The 16,491-nt window shown below is 50.7% G+C and overlaps 1 protein-coding gene across 1 annotated transcript; it reads right to left on the reverse strand.

Moving 5' to 3' along the window:
- Nucleotides 1-1,321: 1,321 nt before the first annotated feature.
- HROB (homologous recombination factor with OB-fold) lies at nucleotides 1,322-14,874 on the reverse strand. Its single transcript, XM_006060567.4, has 10 exons — nucleotides 14,597-14,874; nucleotides 13,542-13,592; nucleotides 9,628-10,782; nucleotides 8,284-8,367; nucleotides 7,189-7,329; nucleotides 6,463-6,571; nucleotides 6,190-6,275; nucleotides 5,721-5,846; nucleotides 4,095-4,212; nucleotides 1,322-1,959 (listed from the first exon to the last, which is right to left on the reverse strand). Exons 1-10 carry the CDS (start codon nucleotides 14,597-14,599, stop codon nucleotides 1,868-1,870), a joined length of 1,965 nt encoding a protein of 654 aa, XP_006060629.4. The 5' UTR covers nucleotides 14,600-14,874; the 3' UTR covers nucleotides 1,322-1,867.
- Nucleotides 14,875-16,491: the final 1,617 nt, after the last annotated feature.

A 16,491-nucleotide genomic window follows, 5' to 3' on the forward strand; every position in this document is an offset into this window, starting at 1 on the left:
CTGGGATCCCTGGGATCTCTTTGGAAACAGGGAAAATAACGCCTTCCCCAGAGCAGTGCCGAGTCTATTGGAGGCCCCGACTCACAGCTGCCTGGTGAAAGCCAAGGCAGAGGCAGGCAAAGCTGGCCATCAAACTGGGCTCACATCTCCTCAAACATATGTTGAGAGCATCTTCCTCTTTTCCCTTCATTCCATAAAGGAAAACAAGGTTGGCTGGTTACTTGGTATAATTAGACCTTTTATACCCCACCCATGACCCTTGTCCAATTCTTGCCTTCAAGGTGGTACAGTGAACCTACAGTGGCAAAGAGTTGCTTGGCAACAGAATAAAGTAGTAGTGGACTCTAACCCAAAGTATAAAATAAATATCCACGAGTCCATACTGATAATAAATGGGTGACTGAACAAAAAATAAGGGAAAACAGACCAATCTTCCACGCAGAATTTCAAATCATCCATGTAGATATTATGCCCTTCAAGAGGCAGAGAACATAACCCCTCACTCCTTAAGTGGAGGCGGCAGAGTGACTTCCTTCCAAAATTGTGTGGAAAAAGAGAAAAAGAGTAACTTGACAGCGGAGAAACCTGACCAAACCTGACAAACCCTATCTCAGCCAGGTGATCAAAGTCAACACCAACCCTTGATATGATGCGATGAGAACAGGAGCTCACCTTTGTGAGCTCCCAAACACATAACCCTCGTCTAGTCATGAAAACACACCAGACAAATTCCAACAAGGGGGCATCCGACAAGAAGCGAGACCTGTGCTCCTGGAAGCTGTCATGGTCATTAAGAGACAAGGAAAGTCTGAGAAACTACCACAGCCAAGAGACGTCTATACAGACAAGATGACTAAATGTTACACAGGATCCTGGAAGAGAAAGAGAATATTAGGGGAAAACTGGGTTAATGTCAATAAAGCATAGAGTTCAGTTAATAATGTGTCAGTACTGGCTCTTAGACTGGTTGTGAGGTATAGGAGAACTCCCTGTAACATCTCTGCAATAATCCTATAAATCTCAAACTGTCAAAAAGCTTATTGAGACTTCTCTGGTGGTCCAGTGGCTAAGACTCTGAGCTCCCAATGCAGAGGGCCTGGGATTGATCCCTGGTTGGGGAACATGCTGCAGCTAACAGTTCACATGCTGGAACTAAAGACCCCATGTGCTACAACTAAGACCCAGTGCAGCAAAAAAAAAAAAAAGTCTGTAAGAAAAAAGAGAAAGAAAATGAGTAGCTTTGGCTCTGTCCTGGCCAAGGCACCAGGGGCAGGGCAGATAGGACAAGGAGCTGAGAGGCTGGGAAAGAGAGGGAGGCGGGTGAAGCAGGCAGCTGCTTTTATTTCAGAATAAGATGCCCCAGCCACACCCATGCCCCCGCACCTTGGAGCCCCAGACACAGGTGAGCTGGGTAGCTATAGGCCTCAAGAGACAAAGCAGAGGGAAGCCTGAGTGTGTTCCTTCCTTGTCCAGAGGGACAGATTGCTACAGAAGCCACAGCTTCTCTTGGCTCCTCAGCTGTCCTCGGACTGGGGAGTCAAGGGCCCAGGCCCAGCATCCTCTAAAGTCAAGGGGAGGTGGGAGAGTGACACACCTTCCCTGTTGGAGGAGAAGGGATATGCACCCAAGGACTCGAAGGACAGTAGATCCAATACCGAGCAGAGTTCCGCTTGCCAAAGGAAGACCCAAAGTGAGGACAGTGCAGAATCCGAGGGACAAGTGTGTTCTCGGGGAAAGTGTCCAGGGTGGGAACGACCACAGAGGTCTCAGAACTCTGTCTGCTCTCCAGCTGTGCTGGTCCTCCTCTCTCCCAGGCATGTGATCAGACACAACCAGAGCTCTGGCATGGTGCTGAGAGGCTGCCGGCTCACGGCGGGTGCCCTGCCTTGGGGCAGTCCCAATTGCTGGTCCCACAGAAGAAGTCTTCAGGGAGCTCGCTCAGGAGTCCATCCAGGTCATCTGCAGAGGAGGACAGGGAGGGTGGGGAGACTCAGTGATAACCTGAGGGCCCCTTGTGACTCAGAGCTGAAGCTCCCACCCTTCAGGAGGGTCTGAACCCGGCTGCAGTTAGGGAGGGGGCTCTCTGGGCAGTGGTCCCCACATCAAAGGGCCTGAGGCTGGCCTGATTTCCATCTCCTTTCTGCTCCCCACACTCAACAAAAGGCAGAGGCAAAATGCCAAGGTCACTCTGCAAAGAAAGGGGCTCCCCCTGGGCCTCCATGGTTCTTCTTTCCATCCTGAAGCACAGCACCTGAGCAGAAAGGCATCAGAGGTCTCCTAGTGCAATTGTCTGATTGGACAGAGGGAGAAAGAAGGCTGGGAAAAGCCCTTAGATGTGCTCAGAATCACACAGCTCATTCTCATGGTCTCTCACCTGCACTCTGCATGGTGGGAGAAGTCACCGTCCCCTCCCCTAGAGTGCCTCTGTGAGCCGAGAGGACAGAAGTAACTGTCCTGACCACAGTTCTCGGATGGGTACTTCTGCCTGAGAAGCTGGAAACAGCTGACCTCAGTAACCCCCACTGCTGCTCTGTGAACAAGAGCAGCTAACATGTACTGGGGGCACTCCTGGTGCCAGGCACAGGCTCGCACACATTACACTCATCACTTCACTTCGGCCTCACACGGCCCCTGCAGAGGGCATCTCGTGGTGGTTCCTGTTACAATCCTTACTTTGCCCAAGAGAACAGGGTTTAAAGAGGTCAACTACTTGCCCAAGTGCGCATCCATTTGACGCCAGAGCCACAGCTTCCAACTAGAAAACGCCCACTGAATGCACGGAATTAGGCAGCCCCGTCAGTCAGGCTGGAAACTATACCTGCAGAGGCCAGCTCCCAGTCTGGCACGGAGCACCGGACAAACACTGCTGCTAGAAGGGCGGAAGGCAGCCTGTGCACACGCTCAGTCGTGTCTGAGTCTTTGTGACCTTATGGACTATAGCCCGCCAGGCTTCCCTGTCCATGGAATTTTCCTGGCAAGAATACTGGAGTGGGTTGCCATCTCCTATTCCAGGAGATCTTTCCAACCCAGGGATCAAACCCACGTCTCCTGCATTGGCAGGCAGATTCTTTACCACTGTGCCATCTGGGAAGCCCAGAAGTCAGTTTGGGGGCATTTAAATTTAACTAGGGTGACCAGCATTGTACCCAGGGAAGTAGGACTGGAATTTGATTTTAACAAAAAAGTTGCCGCTCACTAGCTACACTGTCTGGAGAAACGATAGAGTAAATGAAGAGGAATGAGCAGCCAGTGTGAGTCAAGGGGAATGGGACTCAGAGCAGGAATCCGAATCTGTGTCTCCCAGTGCTGCCTGGCAGGTCTGTCCCTACTGTGGAGATGTGACACCAACCACAACATTCTACAGGCAGCTTGCCTCTCTTATTCCATGACCACCAGCAACCTTCTGAGGAGGGTTTGGCTTGTCTTCAAGCCGACTTACAAGGAGATAGTGGAAGATTCTAGAGAAGATTCCAGCACACGGGGTAGATACTTTTTCATACAATATAAATAAATGGGCTCTGTGGCTTATCCATGGTCTACTGTGAATTTGGTTAACATGGAGACACCTACCCATAATCCCATGAGGGTTCCATTTGAGGGATCCAAGAGCTAAGGACCAGACCTGGACTGTGTTAGCATCACCTGGGTGAGGCTCCCTCCTGAGGAACAAGTTGGCCCTCCACGAAGAGGTCTGTATTTGGGCCTCTCAGGTCTGTATCCTGGTCCCACCCTAACTATGGGGATGCTGGACCCCTTAGCACCACCTGGAGGGCCTCAGAGCTTAGTCAGGATGGAGAAATCTGCCTCTGTGGTTTAGCCATCAGCCCACAGAAGACTCAAGGCTGGCGCCAGTCTATCTCCTCCTTGTGGCTAACAGCACATGGCCTGGAAACGCGGGAGCTGAGGATCACATTCTTTGTGTTAATTAGTTTGTGGCCTGCAGCCTTGCCAGGAAAGACACCATGTCTAATTTCTGTAAGATCCAAAGATTCACAGGAGGAGGAACAAGACACAGCCAGAACAATCTGCCTGAGCTATTCAAGAGGAAATAGGAGGACCATTTTTTTGGCTCCTGCGTGGACTGACCATCTTACCTGCTTCTGGGAATTCTTTCTCAAGAGACGCCCCTGCCTCTGGGTTCTGTGCTGTTTGGAGGCCTTTCCCAGGCTTCTCGCTCTCTTGCTGGAGGCTTTCATGGAAACTTCCAAGATCCTGGAGATAGAGGATCTGGTTACCAATACCTGTGCCCCTGAAATCTCGCTAGACGGTACCATCTCCACCCAGACAAGCTCAAAGGAATAGGTAGGGGCTCAGGAAAGACAGGACAGAGGAATGAGGCAGTGGCCAGTCACCCAGCCTATGCTGGGGAGGTAGCTGAAATACCAAACACCCCAAAGAACAGATAATTTAAAAATAAATAGAACAAAACCAAAAAACTTTTTGGCTGATTTTCTTTTCTAATTCAGTTGGTATCTGATGTTTTAGGGAATCTCTTTAACTGGAGCAGACAGTGAAGAGGCCATTCAGAAACATACTAAGGAGTTAGGCTGGAATTAAAAATGAGCTATTAACAATCCCCCAAATAGCTAATATATGAATAGGTAATTAAAATTAGTAATTAAACCTGTTAACCATGGTTAGCCCTAGGGAATGCAAACAGGGAAGGGTCAGTTTTATGTTTCTTTATTCTGTACCATTTTAATTTTTTTTCAACAAGTATGGATGACTTGGATCTTTTTTTTTTTGGCCATGCCATTTGGCTTGCAGGATCTTAGTTCCTTGACCAGGGACTGAACCTGTGCCCCCTGCAGTGGAAGCATGGAATCCCAACCACTGGACCACCAGGGAAGTCCAGCGGTGACTTGAAATTTAAAAGGAAATCAAGATGCTTTGTTAGAAAGGGGTGATACTGAGAGAATGTAGAAGGTTAGGGAGAAAGATGAGAAGTAGCAAATTAAAGCTAAAAGCATAACTTGACTAGACATCACTGATTATAACTTTATAGACTCACTTTATAGACAAAGCAACAGCAGGGGAAGGGACAGGACTTGCCCAAGGTCATGTTACAAATTTCCAGCAGAGGAGGGACATGACCCAGGTCTCCTGACCCCCAGGCCAGGCCATGACAACAACCCAGGATCCCAGGAAGGTGCAGGTGGCCAGAGGGAACACTGTGTGCCAAGTCAAGGCCGGGCTCTGCACCCTCACCCTGGAGTGGAGCTGCCTGGAACTCAGTCTTCCTTGGTTTCCCAAGGCATTCTAGGCTGGTGTCCCCTCACCTAGCAGAGGTGGAAAGCAGGGGGAAAGATGTCGAGCAAGGGCTGGCTCACCTGACAGACCATCTGTAGCTGTCTGTTCTCTGCACAGTCACCTGCAGCAAGTCCAACCCTCAGTCACTCACTGAGGGCCCCACCCCTTTGTGGACTGTCACCTTGGTTAGTTCTCAAGTGACTCCCATACTCTATGACGTTCAAGTCTGCCATCAGACACTCAGGGATCACTCAGAAGCCAGCTGCTCCTCTAGGTCCTGTTACCGTGCCATCTGGCAGGTGGCTGGACCAGGGACAGGAGGCAATGGCCCTGTCCCCAAAGACATCTTTTCACCGTAGGGCAACTGTCCACCTCACATCCCTGCTCCCCAAGGTGGTGGAAGGGAAGAAACCAGAAGGTCCAGGTGGAGAGTGGCTCTAGCTATCCCTCCTCCATCCTGCTCCTCTTACCTTGGGGAAGGACTGAGATCCCTTGAGGATGTCCCCCTCTCCAGCATCTGGACTATAAACATGGACCAGGTTGTTGGGAGTCACATTGAGGTAGTGGTTTCGGAGTGAAGGAGAAAACACTCCGATCTGGAGGAGAGAAGGGGTGGGTGGGTGGGGGGGTCCAATGTCCTAAGAGAGCACCGCTGGCCACCTGGTCCCACCTGCCCCTCCCTTGGTGGCCTCTGCACCAGGATCACAGAAATCACTCCCGTCTCAACCCTGGTGCCCGAGTACAACCACTTGTCCACCCTTGGCCCTTCACAGGCCACTCCCACTCCTACCCACCCCCTGGGGATGGAGCTCAGGCCTTTACTCAGCTCCAGTAAGCCAGGGTCTAGCACCAGCGCAGCTACTCTCTGCCTGGGGCCTGGGAGGGCAGGGAATCAGAGAGACAACCAGGGCTTTTTCTATGGAAGGAGGGGGAGAGTACCTGCTTGAGCAGCAGCACCGAGCCAGGCTTCAGCTCATTCTGGCGCGTCTCCAGCAGCAACCTGTGCACCGTGCCCTGCATCTCTCCTGCAAACACCACGCTGCCCATCAGTCTCAGGGTCAAGGGCAGCACAGTGCCTGGTCTGGGCCCAGCTGGGAAGTAGGTGGCTCACTGTCTCAGTTATCCTAACTGTGAATGCAGAGGGTGGCTCTTCTTCACCTGCTGACCTCAATGGGGCCACTCGCCAGACACTACCAGAACCTAACTCCTCACCCGTGGGGTCCTTGAAAATCACGCTGGCATCCATTGTGCTCCGAGTCAGGGACTTGATCATCACCGCCATGTTGGGGACTTTGTTCCCAGGAAGCTGCTTCAGGGCTGCCTGGTTACAAGAAGAGGCATTTGCTGAGCCAGACATGTCCCATCTGTAAGGTTCCCAAGTGAGCCAGGGCAACCTGAGGATGGGTGGGGGTGGTGATGCAGCGTACCAGTGTGGTGATGATCTTCCTTTGTGGAGGGCCAAGGGGCAGTTTAAAGGGCTCAGCCCATCTCCCCTTGGCAGACTTGAAGCTGGCAGGTCCTTCATTTCTTTCCCCTGCCTCCTTTCTCTTATGTATTGATGTGTATATATTTATATAGATCTCTATCACACAGACCACAGGCAGGAGCATGTTAGCATATGTACTAACATGAGTCGGCATGTGACTTCTGACCTGTGGGGAGCTCTGAGGGGAGCAGTGTGCTTACCCTACCCCATTCAGGACTCAGATGTATGGAGACATGCCCGTAACCCACTTCTGCCTGTGCCTGATACTGTGGATGGCAGTGAACAGGTAGGTGAGTGGAAGATACAACCCAATGGTATATGCTGCTGTTCAGAGACAGGCCTAGGGTAGGAGGGAGCAAACAGAGTGCCCCTTTACTAAGGTGGAGCAGGGAAGGTTGGGGAGAGATATAAAAACGGCCTTTCCTCTGGGTCTCAGCATCCAGAACCCTTACCTTTCGCAGCACCATGATGATGCTGTAGGTACAGAGGAAGCAAGTAGGGTCTCTCTCATCCAGACCCAGAGTAGATTTCATGGTCAGCCAGGGCCCTCGTCCAAAGTCTTCCTCCACTGATGCCTGGGAACTAGTAACAACCTGGCACAACAGAGCAGAAGGGGAGCCTGGTGTTCATGGGTCCACTTTGCTAGAGATCCTGACTGAGCAGGGATGGAGGGGCGGGGGAGCAAGGGTGAATTCCCGGCAGCACAGTGGCCATGCTTTCTCCTTTCGTTTATCTCAAGGTTCAGAAAAGGGCATGTGAAAACTTGCTGCATATCACATCTTTCACTGAGAAACAAGAGCAAAGGTGCTCTATAACTTAGTTTATTTTAAATCAGGACCTGACTTTAATTATATTAATGCAAAAGGCTAGCTACGCTTATCCCTTGTAATGAACTTGAAAAGGCTTAGGGCTAGGGAGCCCCCACATACATTTACGGCTTCCAGACAATTTTGAAACCAATTATATTTTACTTGAGATGCCTCTGGCTTTAACTGTACACCTTGTTATATTAAAAAATGCTTTAAATTCAGATGAGTATTTACTGTTTTGGAGCTGAAATGGACTGGTAGATATAAAGAGATATAGCAAAGAGAAAAACTTCTAGAGAGAATTAAAAGCAAAAGTGGATCTGGGAGGCAGAGCAGGTCAACCAGAATCCCAGGGAGGAGGAAGGCTGAGTCTCACCCACCAAGAGGGAACGCACCAGAGGCAAGGTGAAGGCACAAGCTTCCCAGCTTGATTCCCAGAAACCTGAGAGGAAGGGTTCCCGAGATATAATTTCCTGATACTTATTGCACTCTCCTCTGCTGAGGGCAGATGGAATTAGCCCGGCTGTTCTTTCTTAGCTGGGAAAGAAGGCTGAACCCATGGCATCAGTTAACACCCCTTTGGCATCAGGACGGGCGTCCCTCAACGTGCTATGGTGCGTGACCCCAGAAAATAGGCTGAGCAGCACTGATTCTGATTCTCAGCTTCTGAAACACACAAGGATGTCCCTCTCTCTTAAATGAGTCCCAGGAAGTTAGCATTTGCATGGAGTCAGTTACCTCTGTCCGGAATTTAGCCAGAGCACCGTGAGTCGGAGTCTGGGGTGTGGAAACCATGATGTCGTCCAGATTTTTCCCACTGTGCTACGAGGGGAGAGAGGAGGAGAAGGCGAGAGCAAGCTCAGCAGCTGTTATTTACAAGTACAGCTTCTTGTCTGGGTTACATAATGAGTTCAGGAAACTATCAGGGACAATTAACACATATTACATCTCTCCTAACGAAGTCTCAAGAGCCTCACTGGCAGCTCAAAAAAGATGCTTTGGGGACCGTTTGGGGAAATGTGAGGAAGCTGGAGCTGGCTCTGGAACAAATCCCGGGGCTTCCTGAAGTGGGTGATGACCTGAATAGAGAGGCCTGAAGTGAGTAAGAGCGTAGCTTTCCCCAAACCCCTTCTCGGGGACCTCACCCTTCCTGACAGGGATCCAACCCAGGAGGAATGTACATGGCTTCCTTGGATTTCTCTTAAAGTGCCAGGGAAGAGCAAGTTAATGAGTAGAAATCGCTTCTAATTGAAGAAAACACCCTTCAAATGTGAGGAAAAGGGGTAACCTATCACAACCAGACCAGATTCTCAGAGTCCAATTATCTGGGATTGGATCTAAGACTAGTCTGAAGGACCCTGTCTCTCTACTGCTGCCAAAATCCACACTCCAAGCTCAGCCCTGACTCCCCCGTGGTGACCCCACACACCAGCCACATTGAATGGTTCTGTGGACCTCCCAGAGAATCTGTGCCTTTGCACACACTCTGTCCTGTTGTTCCACTGCTGAAATGTCCTCCAGGACACAGCTGTCCAATGCGCACCTCTGTAAATCTCCTATTCATCTGTCCAAAGCCCACCCAGGAAGCACAAGGAGCCCAGTGTCTCCCCAGCACCCAGGGAATGACCTCTACTCTCTCTGTCCCTTTTACATATCTTTAAGTCTGCTTCTTCCACTCCCCTGGAGCTCCGAAGGATAAGAACTATTTCTATGTTAATTTCTGTATCCTCAGGTCCAAGCAAAGGGCCCATCACACACCAGTCCTTAGTAAATATAAAAGAACGAGTCTTCCTGGCCGGGGCCAGTGAACAGGAGGTGCTCAACAAATGAATGGAAACTGTGATGTTCTCAGAGCCTTAGGCATCTCCATCTATGTGGGTTTTCAGGCCTTCAGTTCTCCCCACTTCTGACTTCTCCACAGCTCTGGAAAGCCCCCAACCCCTGCCCTTCCTTCCTCCACTTCCTCTGGGATTGAAGATCCTCTGGGATTGGGCAGGGCTGGGACACACCCGGCTGCTATCCAGCGGCCAGGGGAGCCGCCTGGGGAGCTCTGGCTCTGGCCAGAGCAAAGCTGTCACTCACCTGGTGAGGCAGGAGCCCTGCTGGGCCGGGGAAACGGCGCATCTTGGCCCGGGTGGAGGTGCAGGTGGGTTGCTGCGGTGTCCGGCTGGCGGCGGTGACCAGCCGCACCAGGTGGTTGGTGACGATGGGCGTCTGCAGAGCGGCTTGAGGGAGTGGAGAGGGACTGGGACCCTTCGGGATGCAGACAGGAGACAGGACAGAAGACGCTGGAGTTCGGGGTTGGGGTGGACCCTGAGCAAACAGTCCACAGCTGGTCTTTGAGGGAGCAGCACAGCTTGAGTTGGGAGTTCGGGGTCTAAGAAAACGGAGTTTGCCACTTGAACAGGTGTTTGGAGACTGGAATGGCTGAGCAGGGAAACGATTTTGAGGGTTGCTCTGAATGGGCCTGCCAGCAGCTTGGAGAGGCTGGGGTGTTCGAGGAGGGGGACCCACAGGAGAGACTTCCCAGTGGGGTGGCTGAGCACGAACCACTGAGGTAGCTGGGACAGGAAAGTTACCCGTGGTTCCAGGTCTCAAGTGAGGCTGTGGAGTCCTGCAGAGGACTGCGGGATCTGGGGCTGATGGGATATCAGTTACGTGGGGAGAAGGCACAGGTCCCCTTTGACAAGGTCTGCTCAGATCAGCCACCCGAGCCTTTTTAGCCAGTGTGGAGTCCTCCTGCTGCCAGCTGGGCAGGATTCCTGTGGCCTCACTGTGAACTCCAAGTTGCAACTCCAAGCTGGGCCCCTCCAGCTCCATGCTTGCCAGGACCTTATCAAATTCATCTTGTTCAGGCCCCTCGAAGCCACCAATCACCTGCTCTTTGCTCCTGAAGGTGAGCTGGGGGTGGGAGGCTGAGGACTGGGGTCTTCCTGGCTCTTCGAGCACTTCTGTCAGTGTCACTCTTCCCTGATTGCCAGGCCAGCTGCTGGATGTCGAGACAGGCCTTAGGGGAGCTGTTCCTGTGGGAAGTGCAACCCCAGTGGCCCTAGGCCCACTGCAGGTAGGAAGGCGGCGTCCCAGGGCTGGCAGGCCCGCAGCCTCTGCTGGGGCAGTGACTCGAGGCAGCCGCTGGGCCTCCTGTGGCCGGGAGGAGACAGGTCTCAGGCACCCGGCATTTACAGGCTGTGAGCCTGCAAACTGGTTTTCTGCATCCTCCACAGCCGACAAGAAATCCTACAAAGAAGCAGAGACAATGGGTCTTGGCGTCTGGAAGTCAAGAAACACTCTGCTTTTACTGTTTCAGGCATGTGGTGTGTCTGTGTGTGCAGATACATGCAAGCAGGAAACCAAGACATGTAAGGCAGCTGTAGACTCTCTCACCACCTTTGACCTCGCCCAAGAGTCCACCACCAGGCTTCTGCCAGACACATTCTAAGGCTATGTTTTCAGGTAGCTTCTCTCTTTCTTCAGTCTCGAGGGGGAGGGGAGAGGAGGTGGGGTGGTGGTGGCAGTTGGAGCAGTAAGAGAAGCAAAGGAACCAGGTCACCAAGGAGTCAAACAAATTCCCCAGGGCACACATCCATCTCAAGGAAATTAGCTTTCCGGTGTCCAGCCTGTGCACTCAAGAGCTGGTCTTGCTTCGTGTCCTCAACCCACTCCTCCCCCCATCACACACACACACACACACACACACACACACACACACACACACACAGAGTCTTCGGTAAGTCAAAGAGGCCTTGGATCCAGCAAAATAGGCAGAAGTTAAATATAGCTTTTCGGGCAAGTTAAATTAAGTACGGATTCCAGTTGGGAAGCAAGGTGAGATTGACACCTTCAAGAGCAACAGACCTGTTCCGAGGGTGTTTTTGAGTCAGAACTGCTGATTTAACTGACAGAAAGGTCCCCTCCACCCCCACCCCTGCTGCCGCACTAGATTGTCTAGGCTAGAGAAAGGATCTTTCCTGCTTGGTGTATTATCAGGAGACTAGCATACTCCAACAGGACCACTTTAGGACTTAGTAATAATAATAATATTAGAATTACAGCAGGAATAAAATCCTGATGACCCTGGGAGTTGATGGAGCCCTTTTCCCCTGCAGAGCTCCCTCTCAGACATGATGTCATCTGCCTTGGGAAGGGGGAAGGGACTGGTCATGGAACAGAAACTTGAGCTGTCAGAGTCCTTCACTCTTAATTCCATTACTAGCCTAGCAGTCCTACCTTGACCTGGTAAGACCCAGGAGGGTCACTTTTTCAGTCTGTAATTACACATCTCCAAAGCTGAAAGACAAAGACAAGGACACATATCTCCTTGACAAAGCTGGCAGTTTTGAGTTATTTTTAAAAACAAAAATCAAGTCCCCAAATGATAACAAAACACCTAACATGTGAAGCATCTCACTGGGTGCCAGGTACCATGCAAACATTTTATCAGAATTCTCTCAATGAATTCTCACAATGACCCTATGAATAGGTATATTATTATCCCTGTTTTATGGATATAGAAACCGAGACTCAGAGAGGTTAAGTAACTTCACAGAACCAGGACTGGAACTCATACATGCCTCTGTCACTATGTCTTGGGGCCTCAGAGTATGAGACAAGCCAGAGAGGGAATTTTAAAAGGTCTGTTTCTCCCTTCAAACCTCAGGTTTCAAAAGCTTCAAAGGGAGGGAAGTATGGGGCTGTGGCTGCCACAAGGGTCCTTGGTGCACCATCTCACTAGGCATAAATTAGGCATCCGGACAAATCTAGAAGTGATTTTTTAAAAGCAAACCACTGGGAGTCAAAAAGTAGCTCTCAATGGCTTGTCATTGATAAACCAGAGCAACTCTTCTATAAATGTAGTTTAGTAGTTTCCATGTACATTAGACTGGAGGTACATCTAATGTTGGTGCTGGCTATCGGTGCTGTATTTTTTTAGCTTGCTGGGCCTTCGTTGCTGCATGGGCTTTTCTCTAGTTGCGGCAAGTAGGGGCTACGCTCTAGCTGCAGCGCACAGGCTTTTCACCGAGGTAGCTTCTCTTGTTGCGGAGCATGGGGCTCTAGGGCATGTGGCTTCAGTAGTCATGGCACGTGGGCTCAGTAGGTGTGGCTCCCTGGCCCTAGAGCACAGGCTCAATAGTTGTGATGCTTGGCTGCCCCACAGCATCTGGGATCTTCCCAGATTAGGGATTGAACCCATCTCTCCTGCACTGACAGGCAGACTCTTTACCACTGAGCCACCAAGGAAGCCCAGTGGTGTATTCTTAAGCGATTTAATTTACCTCTGGGGGCTTTATTCACTTAAATCCTGTTTCTTTCTGAAAAGGATTTGACATAACAATTTTGGGTCACCCAGATGAAACTACATGTTAGATCTGAGTGAGAAGACAGCATTGCAGATCACTAGTTCAGTGGTCTCTGGCTGCACCCAGAGATTAAAAATACCCCTGCCTGGGCCCATCCCCAGAAATTCTGATTTATTTGGTACGTGGCAGGGACTCAGCAGAGGTGATTCTAAGATGCCAGCTTCAGGTCTAATCTAATCCCTCATCTTCTCCAGAGAGAGGAGGGAAGGGAAGAATGTTTGAGGCAGAAGAACATCCCTCATGTCATAAGAGAGAAAATGGAAGGCCAGAGAATGAAATACTTTGCCCTGGCTCAGGTGGCCAGTTGGTGACCCTGGGCCCCCAGCTGTCTAGTAGCTGTGCTGTCTCTGCCTCTCCATTAACTTTCTTCCCACATGAAGTATGTCATCATGAAGGTGAATCCAATCATCCACGTGACACAGCTTCCAGGCAAAGGCCCTTGTAATTTAAAGGTATGACAATTAAGCAGCTCATCTCTCTGGTTTTTTATTTGTTTTTAAGACAGTTAAGTGGGTTGTTTATATTTCTCATCTCTCAGCCTCTCACAGAAAAAAAAGGAAAAAAAGATACACATGTCAGGTAAAAGGAAACTTGAGTTCTAGGCCTGGGTGCCATCTCTGATCACCAACACTTCCTTACCTCATCTTCAAACTCCTCTTCCACAGCAAACAGCTTCTGCAGACTGCATGCCTGAAAGGAAAACAAAGCAATTGAGGTTGGAGGAGAAATACCACTTGCAAGTACATTTTGTCTTCACTCTGCTTTTTCCTAATTCTAACAAGACATCAGGTGTACTGTTTTCTGTTTGCTTGTTTTGTTTTTTTTTTTTTCTCCCCGCTGTGTTGGGGAAGGAATAAAGGATGAGGAGAGATGGGGTTTACTTAAAGACTTAGATGATGATTTAGAATCCTGTCTCGTAAAATAATTCCCTTAGGTCTATCTGTGTTAATCTTGTAATAAGAGGGAGGAAGCAAAGGAAAGGCTGCCCAAGGGAGCCTGTGCCATTCTTTACAGGGCATGTAGGTCTAAGGATTTTGCCACACTCCCAGAGGCTTGGCCTGGGGAACCCGTGTCAGATGTAAGGGATATTACCATAAACCCAAGCATGCCCAACACAGAGGCCTTGATTCTGAAAGACAAGTCAGTGGTTTCCTTTTATCTAACACCCAAAAGCTAGGGTCCTGGGAGGTGGGATGTACCTCCCCCACCTCCACCCTCATCCCCACAGATCTTCCTTTCTGGACAGCAGGGCTGCTGTGGTAGGCATTAAAAGTGTGTCAGCCCTAGAGCCAAGGGACGTGCCTAACTCCAGCTGCCAAAGCAGCAAGAGCTACAGTTAGGGAGACCTATCGCCCAATGTCAAGAAACAGACTGGAATGGTTGGGGGAGGGGGAGGGCCCGGGAGGCGTGACGTTTGAGCACACCCGTAAGGATGAACCGGAGTCTTCCTTAGTGAAACGGAAGGTTAGAGACTGGGAGATGAAACCCTGAGGGAGGTGAGTGGGAGACCTTTTTTGGGGGGCCGGGTATGTCCAAGCCGAGCCCTGACTAGAGCCAGGCGTCCCGACCCCACCAAGCTCTCCCTGAAACCCTAACCCGGTCCTGCAGCTCGCATAAGGGAGAGTCTAGAACCCGGAAGACAGGTCCCCGCGGCCGGGGGACCCGGCGGCCGGTGGTCCCCGGCGCGGCATTACCATGGCGACCGCCAGTAGGCTCCGGCCGCGGCTTGGCCGGACAGACCCTGACTCCAGGGGTCGCCGGAGCTTCGGCCTTGGTCCACGTGGGAGGGTCAGAGTCCTGGCGACAGTGTCTCTGGGGCGAGGTCGGAGAGAGGCGTCTTGGAAATCCAGGTGGGGGCCGAAGGAGGGTGGTCGGGAACCTGGGGGCTGGCTCCCTAAGCCGCGTTCGAAGCCGCCGCCACTCAGCGTCTCCGCCCTCTTAAAGGGGCAGACCTATTTCTTTCCCGCCGACCCAAAGGCCCTTCACCGCGGTCTTCCGCTCGAGCCTTAAAGGGAAAGGCATGAGCTCTCGGTCGCCCCCCAGCAGACCCTGGATCCAATCCGTTTGCTCGATGCGCACTCGGGTTGAGAGCAAGGTTGGGAATTTGGGACCCATGGCAATGGCACCCCACTCCAGTACTCTTGCCTGGAAAATCCCATGGACGGAGGAGCCTGGTAGGCTGCAGTCCATGGGGTCGCTAGGAGTCGGATACGACTGAGCGACTTCACTTTCACTTTTCACTTTCATGCACTGGAGAAGGAAATGGCAACCCACTCCAGTGTTCTTGCCTGGAGAATCCCAGGGACCGGGGGAGCCTGGTGGGCACCCGTCTCTGGGGTCGCACAGAGTAGGACACGACTGAAGCGACTTAGCAGCAGCAGCAGTACATCCCATCCTGACCACCTTCCTCTCTTGTGTTAAGCATACTAGGGACTGAGATTAACAGCATGATTCTCGTTCACACCAGAATCCACCCTGTTCGTTTGTCTGTTCATCTGCCCATCCATCCATCCATCCGTCTATTCTTGCCACACATATTTATTAAGCAAGATGTTCGCTGCTGGGCTGTTCTCATCCTTCATATTTCAGTTTAGATGTCAGATCTTCCCTGTCACATTAATCTCTCAAGTAACATCCCTCGCCCCATCACAACGCTTAATTTCCTTCTCAGCATTTTTCATTATTGATAATCGTCATGGTTTACATCTTTATTGTGTGTCTTCCTCACTAGAATATGAACTCCATGAGGATAGGGACATTGTCTGGCTTGTTCAACTCTGTATCCCCAGCACCTAGAACAATGCTCTATAGAATTAATAAATGAAAGACACAGGGACTACTATTTATCAGGCACAGTGCTTAACATTGGGGATAGAGAAAAGAATGACTCCTTGTACTCTCAAGTTCATGAACAAGTCAGGGAGAGAATTTTCCTGGTGGTCCGGTAGTTAAGACTCCATGCTTTCACTGCCTTGGGCACTAGTTCAGTTCCTAGTTAGAGAGCTAAGATCCTGAAAACCACAAAGTGGCCAAAAATATATATATTAAATAAATAAATAAAATATGAACAAGTCAGGGAGATACAGAACAAAAGATAGAGACCAGGAGAGGACCTAGTGATCTGGGAAGTCTAGTTGTTATCACTAAAGCCTACTGTGGTTACTGATTCAGCCTGACCTCAGTTTCCCTTCTTGCTTATCACGAAACAGTTGAGAGACAGCACAGGTTGCATAGTTTTGAGGACTCAAAAGACAGAAGGAAGGTAGCTGATGTGAGTTCTTAACTGTCTGATCTGAACCAGCCATGCATCTTCCCAAGGGCAGACTGCCTGGCCTGGTCTGACCTCTTGGAAGCCTATGACTTCTATCATTGCTCCTTGTGGAACAGTTAACCTGTCGTATGTCAGAATGGAGGCCATAATGGTGATGAGAGAGGAAACCTGAACCTCTAACTCTCATCCAAGTTAGGAATTCCTTCAAGGCCTTTGTGCTTCTGAACTAGGGGACAGACCCCCAACCCTCCCATTTACAGGCCCCCTCTCCTCCCAGGGAACCCAGGCAACCCAACTGTGGATAGTCCTAGAGACCTA

Source organism: Bubalus bubalis, chromosome 3 (genome assembly GCF_019923935.1).
Source record: "Bubalus bubalis isolate 160015118507 breed Murrah chromosome 3, NDDB_SH_1, whole genome shotgun sequence".
In the NCBI taxonomy this organism is placed as follows: Eukaryota; Metazoa; Chordata; class Mammalia; order Artiodactyla; family Bovidae; genus Bubalus; species Bubalus bubalis.